The sequence below is a fragment of the Arachis duranensis genome, chromosome 2, assembly GCF_000817695.3.
Source record: "Arachis duranensis cultivar V14167 chromosome 2, aradu.V14167.gnm2.J7QH, whole genome shotgun sequence".
Classification (NCBI taxonomy): domain Eukaryota; kingdom Viridiplantae; phylum Streptophyta; class Magnoliopsida; order Fabales; family Fabaceae; genus Arachis; species Arachis duranensis.
The window spans coordinates 72,219,364-72,230,217 of NC_029773.3; the positions used below are offsets into that span (position 1 = coordinate 72,219,364).

A 10,854-nucleotide genomic window follows, 5' to 3' on the forward strand; every position below is an offset into this window, starting at 1 on the left:
AGTGTCTTGCAGGTACTATCTCCCATCTCCTCACTAAGAACTCGGACGACGACCACTTGACACAAGACAAGTCGAGCGCTGTCTCACAAGGAGTCTGGACCTCACGTTTAGGCTTAAATACGACCCAGTTTCAAGTAACTCCCAAAACAACCATTATCCATAAGTAAAGTTGAGACTTGAGAACTTTAAGCGTAAAATCTATATTATTAACAATCCTTAACACTAAATTCGAAATTTAACTTTTATAAAATAAATTTTGCTACTAACTATTTATAAAAAATACAAAAATATAAAAGTTTTATCAGTTGAAACTTTTTATGACATTAAGAATAAAATATTCTTTTATTTCTTAATATTTAGGCTAAATCTTAATTTCGTCTCTAATATTCAAAACATTCTATTTTTATTCTAAATATTTTATTTTATTTTATTTTAATTTTCTAATTAAAATTAAAGTTTTTATTTTAAAAATAAGTATTTTCATCTCTTATTATATTTTTTCTCTTATTATTCTGTTATTTTGCAACAACTGGCTATTATAATTACGATTTTTGTTGTTATGTATAAAAAAATTAAAATCAAAGAAAGAATATTTTAAAAGAAAAATTTTAATTTTAATTAAAAACCTAAAATAAAATAAAATATTTTAAATAAAAATAAAACATTTTAAATGTTTGAGCATAAAATTAAGATGATTAAATCAGTACTGTACACTAACATTAAATACACATACGTTTACTTTTGTCTCTAAAGTTATTTCTTTTTATATTCTTATAACCTAAGAAAAACATTTATTAATTTGGTTTTAGTCTGAAAGATAAATGTTATTTTTGTTTATTATAATATTATTACACAAATAATAAAAATATTTGATAACTAAAATAAATTAATAAATATTAAATAAAATAATTTTAATTATTTTGTTTGTCTTCTTAATTTTATTGCACAAATAATAGCTTCCTCTGTTACTCCGTCCTAAAATGGTGAAATGTCAACGTATATGATACAATTTGAAGGAGAAGATACCTCAGTCACAAAAGAAATTCATTTACTCCACATACATCACCCTAATCAATTATTGGACACTAAAAAAATACACTCCTAAGAAACAAACACCGCCATCGACAAAGAGCTATCACTGTCATCACCCTAACAAATGAAGTAGACAAACTTCTCCAATTCCCAACCACTTTTTACTCAAAATTATCACAGGAAGACCAAAACCTAAATAAATAAATAAATAAGTAACAATCAAAACCAAACACAACCTAAAGCATAACCACATAATAATAATTCTTACTATTATTAGTCACACTTCTGCTCACTTATCTTCTTGAACCCCAATCATGGACAAGCGAACCACCACCACCATCACTCACACTCCATCACCGTCGCTGTCGCCACCACCACCATCATCGCAGCTTGTTTTCTATGCTCCTCCGCTCTCCCCCGCTCAAATTGCGATCCTTAATACCCCGCCGCCGCCTTTTCCGGGCGGTTCGAGCTCCTTCGACCTCTCTCCCCTCGAATTCCTCCTCGCCATCGTTGCCATGGTCACACTGCCCGCCGTAATCTACACCTTTATCTTCGCCTACGGCTGCCCGTCTTGCCGCCGGCAACCGGAGCGAAATTCCGGCGAGCATTCCAGTGAGTCCCGCGACGGGGACAGCGTCATCGCCACCGCTGTTGCTGAATTTCGGTACCAGAAGGACTCTCACGTGAAGGAGATCGGCGGCGAGTGTCCGGTATGCTTGTCGGCTTTCGCCGACGGCGAGAAACTCCGGCAACTTAGCGATTGTAAGCATTCGTTTCACGCTGATTGCATCAACTTGTGGCTCAGCAACCACACGAATTGCCCAATTTGCCGCTCCATCGTCGCCGGCGCTGGCAGAAAGCGCCCCAGTTCATCTGCTCCGGCAAGAGATCATCATGATTTTCATCAAGGTCTTCCTGATGCATCCGGTTTGGTATGAACATTTAATTTCTTTTCTTGCCTTTTTTATTTTTCAAAATTCCTTTAATATATAGAAAATGTTGTGAGTTTTAATTTTAAAGGTGTGTAGTGGAATTTGAAATTGGATATAGAGGAAAAAAAAGAAAAATGAAAAAAAAAAAAAAGAAAAGGATGAAAGTTTGTTAGGGAAATATATAAAATCACACCGTCCAAAAGTTTGTATATGAATATAATGTCCTAAGGGATAAATCATAAATGATATAGTTGATACTTGATAGTTCAACGAAGCAATGATAAACTTTATTTAGCAATTGAATAATTGATTTAATTAGCAAAATATCTGTATGTATGCATGTGTATTAGTATCGTACTGATGCTCGTCTTGCATTGAGCATTTTTGTTTTTAAACAAAGTAAAGGAAGAGAAACGAAAACAGAAACACAAAGCAAATAGAAATTAAGAAATTATATAAAAGTAGGTTTAGAAGAACCGCAATCACTCATTATAGTTGAAATTATAGAACCATATCAGAATCTAATTGTGCACCTCGTTTTACTATCAAGTCTGCAATTTTATTAGTATTCCTTTGAATTAGAACAAAATGGACAACCCATGTTCTTGTTGCTTTAGTTCAAAATTTCTTCTCTGTATGATCTTTCGGCACTTTTCAATTATTAACTAGAAAGAACTGCACACTAAATAGCAAAAAGTTCAGCTCTCAATATATTAACTTCTGAAACTTGACTAGAACACCCTCTAATTAAACATCAAAATCTAGCTCTTGCAACATCTTTAAAAAAGTTCCTATCAAAATTTAATTTGACAAACCTAACTTGAGAATGTGTCCACATATAGATAAAGGAGTTGGACACAAAACAAGACATGACAGTAAAGCAGCCGATATAAATTCTGTTACCAAATAACGAGAACGATAAACATCTTTTATGACAGAAGATATAGTTTCTATCGTTAACTAAATCATTCCAATCTAGCCAAATGCTCCAAAGGCCTACAAGGAAAGTGAATTGACGCATACTCTCAGTTCCATTGGAACCAACGAAAAATGAGTGATAGTTTTGAAAGAAGGAAATGTTAGAACTCCCAATTGACTCCATACATCACAGGTTCGATTACAATCCTGAAGACAGTGAAAAATTGTTTCCAATCGATGCTAACATCTTTGAAAAGAATCTATGGGAGCGAGACATAATTGAAATCTAAAAATAGTTGTTTGCAATGCTTGGGGAAAATGGTCAACCAAACGAGGTGAATTTTTCCTGAAATTCTCAGTTTCCACACTCAGTTCTAATTTATCGATAAATCACATGAATTATCTCGACCAAATAACCAAGAATATCCTCCTTTAGCAGAACAAATTTTGAAAGACGAATGTCTCTACCACCAACCAGGGCCAAGTTTCGATGCAACAAATATTTGATGTCCCATAGTGTCGTTTTCCAATTCAGCATCCATCATTGTCGTCAATCTATTTAGATGCCACTCAAAATCGTAAAAAAATCCCTTACTCGCAATTGAGTGTTAGTTAGATATATGAATTACATCATTTCTTTCGCCATCACAATCAGAGTTAGAAAAACAAAATGAATCTGCAAGAGATTCTCCATTCCAAACAAAACCATCTCTTAAAATATTAGCTGCTTTGAGAATTGCTTTCCAAGTAGGAGAAACTGCCACCGCAACCTTAATATCAAATAAATTTATCATGATGTTAAAGAAATTATGAGACCAATTTGTCAAGAGCAACATTCATAATCCAAGAATATTTGAAGGCTAAGCCTACTTACCTCTTAGAAGTGGTGAGGATCTTCCAAGAAGTTAACTGCAAACCACAAGATTACTTACCACTCCACACAAAATGCCCTATAGTTTTGTTAATCTCATGACAAATAATATTCGAAAAGAAGGTTACTTGCTTCCTGTATACTAGTATAGAAGCAATGACCGACTTGACTAGACGGATTTGACCAGCTCTATTAAAAAAGCTATCCTTCCAAGAGTTCAATATAATTGGACTTCATCAATAATATCATTAAAGATTGATCTTGATACTTTAGCACCAAGATCAGAGGAACACTAAGATAATTCCCAATTAATTAGCAAAACGTATGGTTGATATACTTGCGAAGATCTCTTTTCTATGTTTGGATACATTTTGAGAACAAAGAGCTCTGAATTGTCAAAATTCACCTTTATGCCTGAAACTTTAAGTAACTAATTACACTTGAGTTTTCTTGGCTTTACAAAATAAAATAAAATCATTTGCAAACATAAGATGTGATTGTGATATATAAGGTCCTCCTCAAAAAATAGCAACAGAATCCAACTACTTATGCTGAAGAAATATCATCCGTCAAACCTACAACTCCTTGATTTGTAATGTCTATCTATAGAGTAGTGGCTTCTCTTAAGGTGTTAAATCCACATGAAGGTAGTTCGTGGCTCAAGGAGTGAATATCTTCAATAATTACATCTATCTTCCAGCAATCATTCCCACTCTTGATTCCCTCTGATTCGGCCTTATGCGTTCTTGATCACAATTGCAAACGACCTTGTCCCCTTCTTTTCAGAGAAAGCAGCATCAACGTTAACTTTCAACCACTCTTTTGGGGGCGCTCTCCACACTACTGGTAATATTCTTACTGTTGCTCTTTCTTTCTGTTTTGGATTATTTGCTTCTTTTGTATTATTATACTCTAATGTTAGGACTGCTGCATTTGCTATAGCTATGTCTGGTTGACTATGATTGAAAATTACTGCGTTTTTTATTTTCCAAATGGCCCATATAAGTTAATCTGTTCTGCTCCAGCTCTCCTGTATCCCCTCGTTGACCTCCTTTTTTAATTTCTGTAGCCTCTCCAACAACCATTCTCTGATAGAGTGGACCGTGGTAATTCAGTTTGATTATTGTGTTTTTAGGTGAAAACAACAGTGGGAATCAACCAAAGTCAGTTGAAATCAAGGTATTTTTTTTTTCTTTTCTTTTTCGGCCCACCACCAGAGTAATTATTATTGTCGAGGCACGATGACTAATCATTCATTATTTCAATGAGTAAAACAGCAGGTTCATTTGTAGGCATCTCATGGGCTTATTAAGATTGGATTTCATGGGTTTGATGATTTGTGATGCTTGGTGATCGTGTTTCAATTCATTCTAGAGATAAAGTAATTGAATTCATGTTTGGAACGTTGACTTTGTAGTAGTAGCACTGTAGAACCAAAATTTTGGCCATTGCCTTTTTGACCAAGTTTGAAAAAGATGAAAGAATTCTCTACGCATTTAGTACTTGATTAACGGGCCATATAATTGATTATCACTACCTAAAATTGCAAGAACATATAAATAAATATGATTATTTGACTGTGATAATTGATTACCAAGTTTGGTAATGAATTACTCTGAACCTCATATCATAAAATTGTCAAAATGCATATTTTTTGTGGTGTGTGATAAATTCCAAACAACCATAATCACTCAAAAGATTATTCAAAAAATTCTAAAGTGTGGATTGTTAAAAACATTAACACCAAAAGATCTATGTGTCGTACATAGTTGTACGATACGTGATGGGCAGCACCGGATGTCAGTTTTAGTTTCTGCATGTAGTATACTGTTACCACCTGAGCCTTCTAATCTATTTGTCTAGACATGGCAAAATCTCCCTGCGAAGGGAAACTGATATGGGGGATAGTTTTATACCTGCAAGAGTGGAGACCCGTACCCCGTGTGATATCCGTATATATAAAACGACTGACTCCTATATATATATATATATATATACTTCAGAAAAAGAAAAACCCTTGCCCATTTCACTGCCGTCACTCTCATCCTCTCTCCATTTCCAAAATTCAAATCCTCTCACAATTCCAGCCCAGAAATTTACACCTCTCCGGCTCTCCTCTCGCCGTCGTCGCTCCTCTTCTCCTACCTCCACTATCTCTCGCTCTCACGGCCTCACCGCAAAATCATCATCTTCGCCGATCTGTGTCGCAGCTTGTCCATCAGCCTCTTCGCCGTTCTTCCTTCCGGTAAGAAGATTGGAACCATTATTATAGCAAGAAAGTTGTTGAAGGTGCTGATTAGTTTTACTGATTAATGATGATGATGATGATATGATTGTGGGTGTTGTTGCTGAAGAAGCACTATTACTTGTATTGTTGTTTTTAAATAAGGATAATTAAACAAAATAGTTCAGCGTGTGTGTGCCTCTTGTGCCATTGATGAATTTGAATTATAGAATGAAAAAGTGAGCTGCTATATAAACAACTAATATTGTGCCTCTTTTATTTTTTTCGATTTTTTCTTTATTCTTTTGAAAATTCACTAATATCCGAATATCCAGCTATACAAGACCCCGTTACCCTTGCAGAGACGAGACGGAAACGGAGAGGACTTCTGGACGCGGGGGCAGAAGGTAGGGGCATGTCCCCGCCCTCGTAGAGACGTTTCCATCTTATCTCATTTAGAGTGCTAATTAATATTTTAGAATTTATATTTTTTAAAATTTAAATTTTATTTTAGAGAGTAGACGTGATCTTTTATCTTTGAATAATTTTTTTTAATATTTATTTTTAATCTCACTTATAAAATAAATAATAAAAAATTACACTTTATTTTCTAAAATAAAATTTAAATTTTAGAGAATCCAATCCCAACGTTTTAATAGTGTTCAATTCCAAACTTGTTTTATTTTTTTCTTTGCTAATGGGCCGTGTTTTTTCAATTCGAGGCTAAGATTTTTTCGAGCCATGTTAGAGACTATAAACCAGCATTCCAAAAATTTTGTTAGAAAAAAATATATATGTGAAAAAAGATTATAATCGCCTCGTTATAATAATGTACATATAAAATAATGGGTAGTGCTAGGAAATTAATGGTTTAAGTGTATAATGTGTACAACGGGCTAAATCTTTAAGCTAATTTTGGGGTTCACCAAGGACAATGTAACACTAATTATTATATCTCTAATACTTCCTAAACCTCCATTGTACACATTGTACGCTTAAGCTATTGGTTCCCTATACTTTCCCTAAAATAATTTATGAGCCCCGCTAAGAAGCTAACCAATCATCCCAAAAGTTTAAGTTGATTTTGGAGTTCACCAAAAATCAAATTTTTGATCTTTTAAAACTAGAGTTTTGATACTATGTCATGATACCACTCATCCCAAGAATTTAAACGAATGAAAAAAGGTAACATTAATGGTTATATTTTTAATTCATTCATAAACCTCCATTGTACACATTGTACAAATATTCCATTAACTTCCTATATTTTCTCATTATGTATTTATGTAAAAAGAATTATGTCATTAAATATGAAGACAAGGTTAAAAATTATTGTATTATATAAAATTAATCAATTGAGATTAAAAAAAGTAAAATAAAAAAATAAACAAATAATTAAAAACAACAACAATAATAATCATCATCTTATCAGTGGGTAACAAACTTAATTAGGGTAAATTGGCATATAATAACATTAAGTAATCATGATGACAAAATTTCTATCTTTCAAGTTCACAATTTTTATTATTTTAGTCTCTTAAATTTAAAATTATTTATACTGATTTTGTGATATCCAATTTTAAATATTATATTGGTCTTTGGATCTTTTCTAGCATTTGAATAAACAAATTAAGTATTAAATTAGCTTTACACTTGCCATACTAAATACAAAGCTAAACAAAAAAAAATGAGAAGAAAAAGAAGAATGGATCACACTAGTGTAAAGATTTACTTCATACAGATTTTATATAGATATTTTGTTGTGGTTAAAATTAATAACATGTGTCTTTTTTCTTTTGTTAGAGAGAATTCCAATATAAATGCAAAGACTGTAATTATAATATAGTACAACTATTTGCAGATTATTAAATATTAATTAGTAACTCCGTTTAAAAATGGTTGAAGCAGTTAAAAATTGTTAAAATTTATTACATTTTTTTTATACAACGACCATGGTTTTTTCCGTTTGAATTATTAACTCAAGTTTATTTCTTTTTTCCTTTTTTAATGTAATATACTAATAGATTAAATAAATTATAATTATATGACAGTAAAATAATACATATTTAACCATTTAAATAATAATAACACGTTTTTTATTTTTTTTTTACGTTTTTATTCACAACTTTTTAAATGATAATTATAAAGAAATAATATTCATATGATATATAAAAAAATTGTTAAATATTTATTTATAAGTATATATTAAAAAATAATTATTATAACTTGTATTGTTAATTTGTTATAAATATTTTAACATTTTATTAGTTTGCTTTCTTTTCATTCTTACATGATGAAAATAATTAAACATGTTAAACAAAATTAAGATACTATTACATTTATGTTTAATTTTTATTAATTAATAGAAACTATTCTAACATGATATATAACTTAGTTAAAGTATATGAATTATATTTTTTTTCATTAAAATTATATTGTCTTCACTAATGAAGGATAGTTTTAATTTTACTTCAAATAATTTTTCAAATTTATATATTCAACTATTAAATTTTTAATACAAGATTTCAAACAACTTAATAAAATTAGATAGCCAAATTTTTACCTTTTAATTTAAATACAATTTTCAGCCAAGAAATATATTTTTATATGTAACAAAATCATATATCATTCATTACGCGATAATGTCAAGTATGATTCATTTGTTATTAGCAACGACAAAAATTTTCAGGTGCTGTTCTATTGTCGCCATCAGTTTTTTGAGGTAAAGACTCTGAAATTATTGGCAAAACTTGTTGATGTGGCATCCAGTTCTGGAGGTTTAAATAGGAATCTCCACTCTAAAGGACATCCAGCCTGCTCTAATTCCATGTCTGTTGGCTTCGGGACAAGAAATACACAAAATGCAGGAAGTGTATCTAAATTTCAGGTCGGTTAGTACTTTTAGGATAAAGAAGAAGTCGTGTTCAGCGTGAAGACCTATAGCATTCGCCGTGGTGTTGAGTACAAGGTATTGGAATCGGATCATCGCAAGTACTATAACAAGGGCAAAAAATTCGGGACGAGTGCACATAGCTCATCCGGATTAACCTCCGTCAGCGCAAAAGTATTTGAGTTATTAAAGTAATTTGTCCAATTTATTTAAAGCAAAATTATCCAAAAAATTAAGAATATTATTTTTGCATGCTGATTGTTTGTTAAAAATAAAATAAATTCAGCTAATATTAAATTAGTATTATTTTTGTCAATTATTCTTTTTAAGTTATCCAAATAAATTTAATTAAAAATAATGTCTTAACTGTTATTTTTAAAAAATTATTCTTAATTTATATCTAAAATTATTTTATTTTATATATGGTATAAACGATGTTCTGTAATAATTTTTATTTAATACTATATTAGAAAGAACTTTAACACAAGTAATCTTTTAATTTCCAAAAATTTCGTTTTACTATTCTGTAACAAAAATAATAGTTTCTAACTATACTTTAATAATTACAAAGTTTATTTTCTCTTTCTTACAGTATTATAATATTTACATCACTCAAGCTATGTGTTGCATAGTGTATTAGTGTATGAATAAAAAAGTATATCTTTAAATTTATATGATTTGTTGTTCTGTATATTATAATTCACCAAGAAAAATTTATATGATGTGTAAATTATTTTATCTTTTCTCATTTTTTAAAATTATTTTATCTTTCCTTGTTTTAGAGTTCAAACGAAAAAATGTCATTTAGGTAGTGTTTGGTGGAGAGACAGAGACAAAAAGACTGAGATTGAGAGACAGAGACTAAGAGACAGAGATTGAAATAAATTTCAGTATTCTGTTTGGTGCAAAATGGGAGACAGAAATTGAAACAAGAATGAAACTCTAATTTAATTTGCATAAAGGATAAAATTGGAATTAATTAATTGAAATGAGGGTATTTTAGGTTTAAAATGTTATTAAAGTTTCAGTTTCCATCTCTAAAAATTTTAGTCTCCTGTGTCCCTACTTTTTGGAGGTACTGAAATACTGAAAATTTAGAGACAGAGACAGAAATTTTAGTACCAATCTCTGAACCAACAAACATAATACTGAGTCTCAGTCTCTCAGTCTCTGTCTCAGTACCTCAAAACAAACGCTACCTTAGTATTGTTTCTAACATAACAAATTAAAACTAGCTCAACATTCTGTCTATTGACTCAATGTTAGAAAAAGTTTGGACCAATATAATGTTTAGAACTGGATCTTAAAAATTAATATAGTAAATTTTAAATATGAGATACTAAAATGATAAAAATGATAAATCTCAAAAATTATAATAGAGATTTAGTATAATATTAACCAAATTTTAGAATAAACCACAACAATAATTGATATTTAATTAATAATTATGTTGTGAAAGCAATTATCTATATATCTCACTGTTTGCCGAGCCAAGACATTCAATTCAATTTAATTTAGTATATAAAACACGGTTGCATGGTCATTTGGGAGAGCCAACTTCATTGTCTTTGATACGATGGAAATCACGTAATCAGTTGAAGAAAAAATAAAAAATTGAAATTGATTCTCATAATCCCATTCTACCTCTGAAAGCTAGCAATCGGCATTAGTAGTCAAAGAATGGAATAACACAAGTTACAAATCGTCAATGCATTTAACTTGATATAATTGAATTATTATTATTGTTGTTAATAACTTGTTTGTATTTTATTTGATTAATTTAATTTTTATTTTCCATTCTCAATTGATTAATTTTTATATATTACAAAACGTTTATCATTGTCTTTAAATTTAACAACATAATTTTTCTCACATAAGTAAATTATTTTAAGGATGAGGACAACTCAATATATCATTACAATCAGAAAATTATAATTTTCTTCCATATATAATTATTAACTTTTTTTATAAAAAAACATTTTAT

General features: G+C 30.5%; 1 protein-coding gene across 5 annotated transcripts; it reads left to right on the plus strand.

The window, feature by feature from the left end:
- Window positions 1-1,249: 1,249 nt before the first annotated feature.
- Window positions 1,250-5,305, plus strand: LOC107474857 (RING-H2 finger protein ATL33). 5 transcript variants are annotated; one of them, XR_008005590.1, is made up of 4 exons: window positions 1,251-1,967; window positions 4,543-4,602; window positions 4,892-4,935; window positions 5,034-5,305. XR_008005590.1 is itself a non-coding variant. In XM_052256751.1 (2 exons), the coding sequence occupies exons 1-2, from the start codon at window positions 1,347-1,349 to the stop codon at window positions 4,483-4,485; spliced, it is 699 nt and encodes a 232-aa protein (XP_052112711.1). In that variant the 5' UTR covers window positions 1,250-1,346; the 3' UTR covers window positions 4,486-4,500. The 5 variants fall into 5 exon arrangements, 3 of the variants coding, with proteins under 3 accessions (XP_052112711.1, XP_052112714.1, XP_015949986.1); XR_008005588.1 differs by having other exon boundaries at window positions 5,037-5,305; XM_052256751.1 differs by lacking the exons at window positions 4,543-4,602; window positions 4,892-4,935; window positions 5,034-5,305 and adding an exon at window positions 4,408-4,500 and having other exon boundaries at window positions 1,250-1,967.
- Window positions 5,306-10,854: the final 5,549 nt, after the last annotated feature.

Bases quoted from the DNA above. Each gene is read 5' to 3' on its own strand.
- LOC107474857 (XM_052256751.1), top strand. From the start codon at position 1,347: ATGGACAAGCGAACCACCACCACCATCACTCACACTCCATCACCGTCG. The intron at 1,968-4,407 runs GTATGAACATTT...ACATGAAGGTAG, and splicing joins TTCCTGATGCATCCGGTTTG to TTCGTGGCTCAAGGAGTGAA.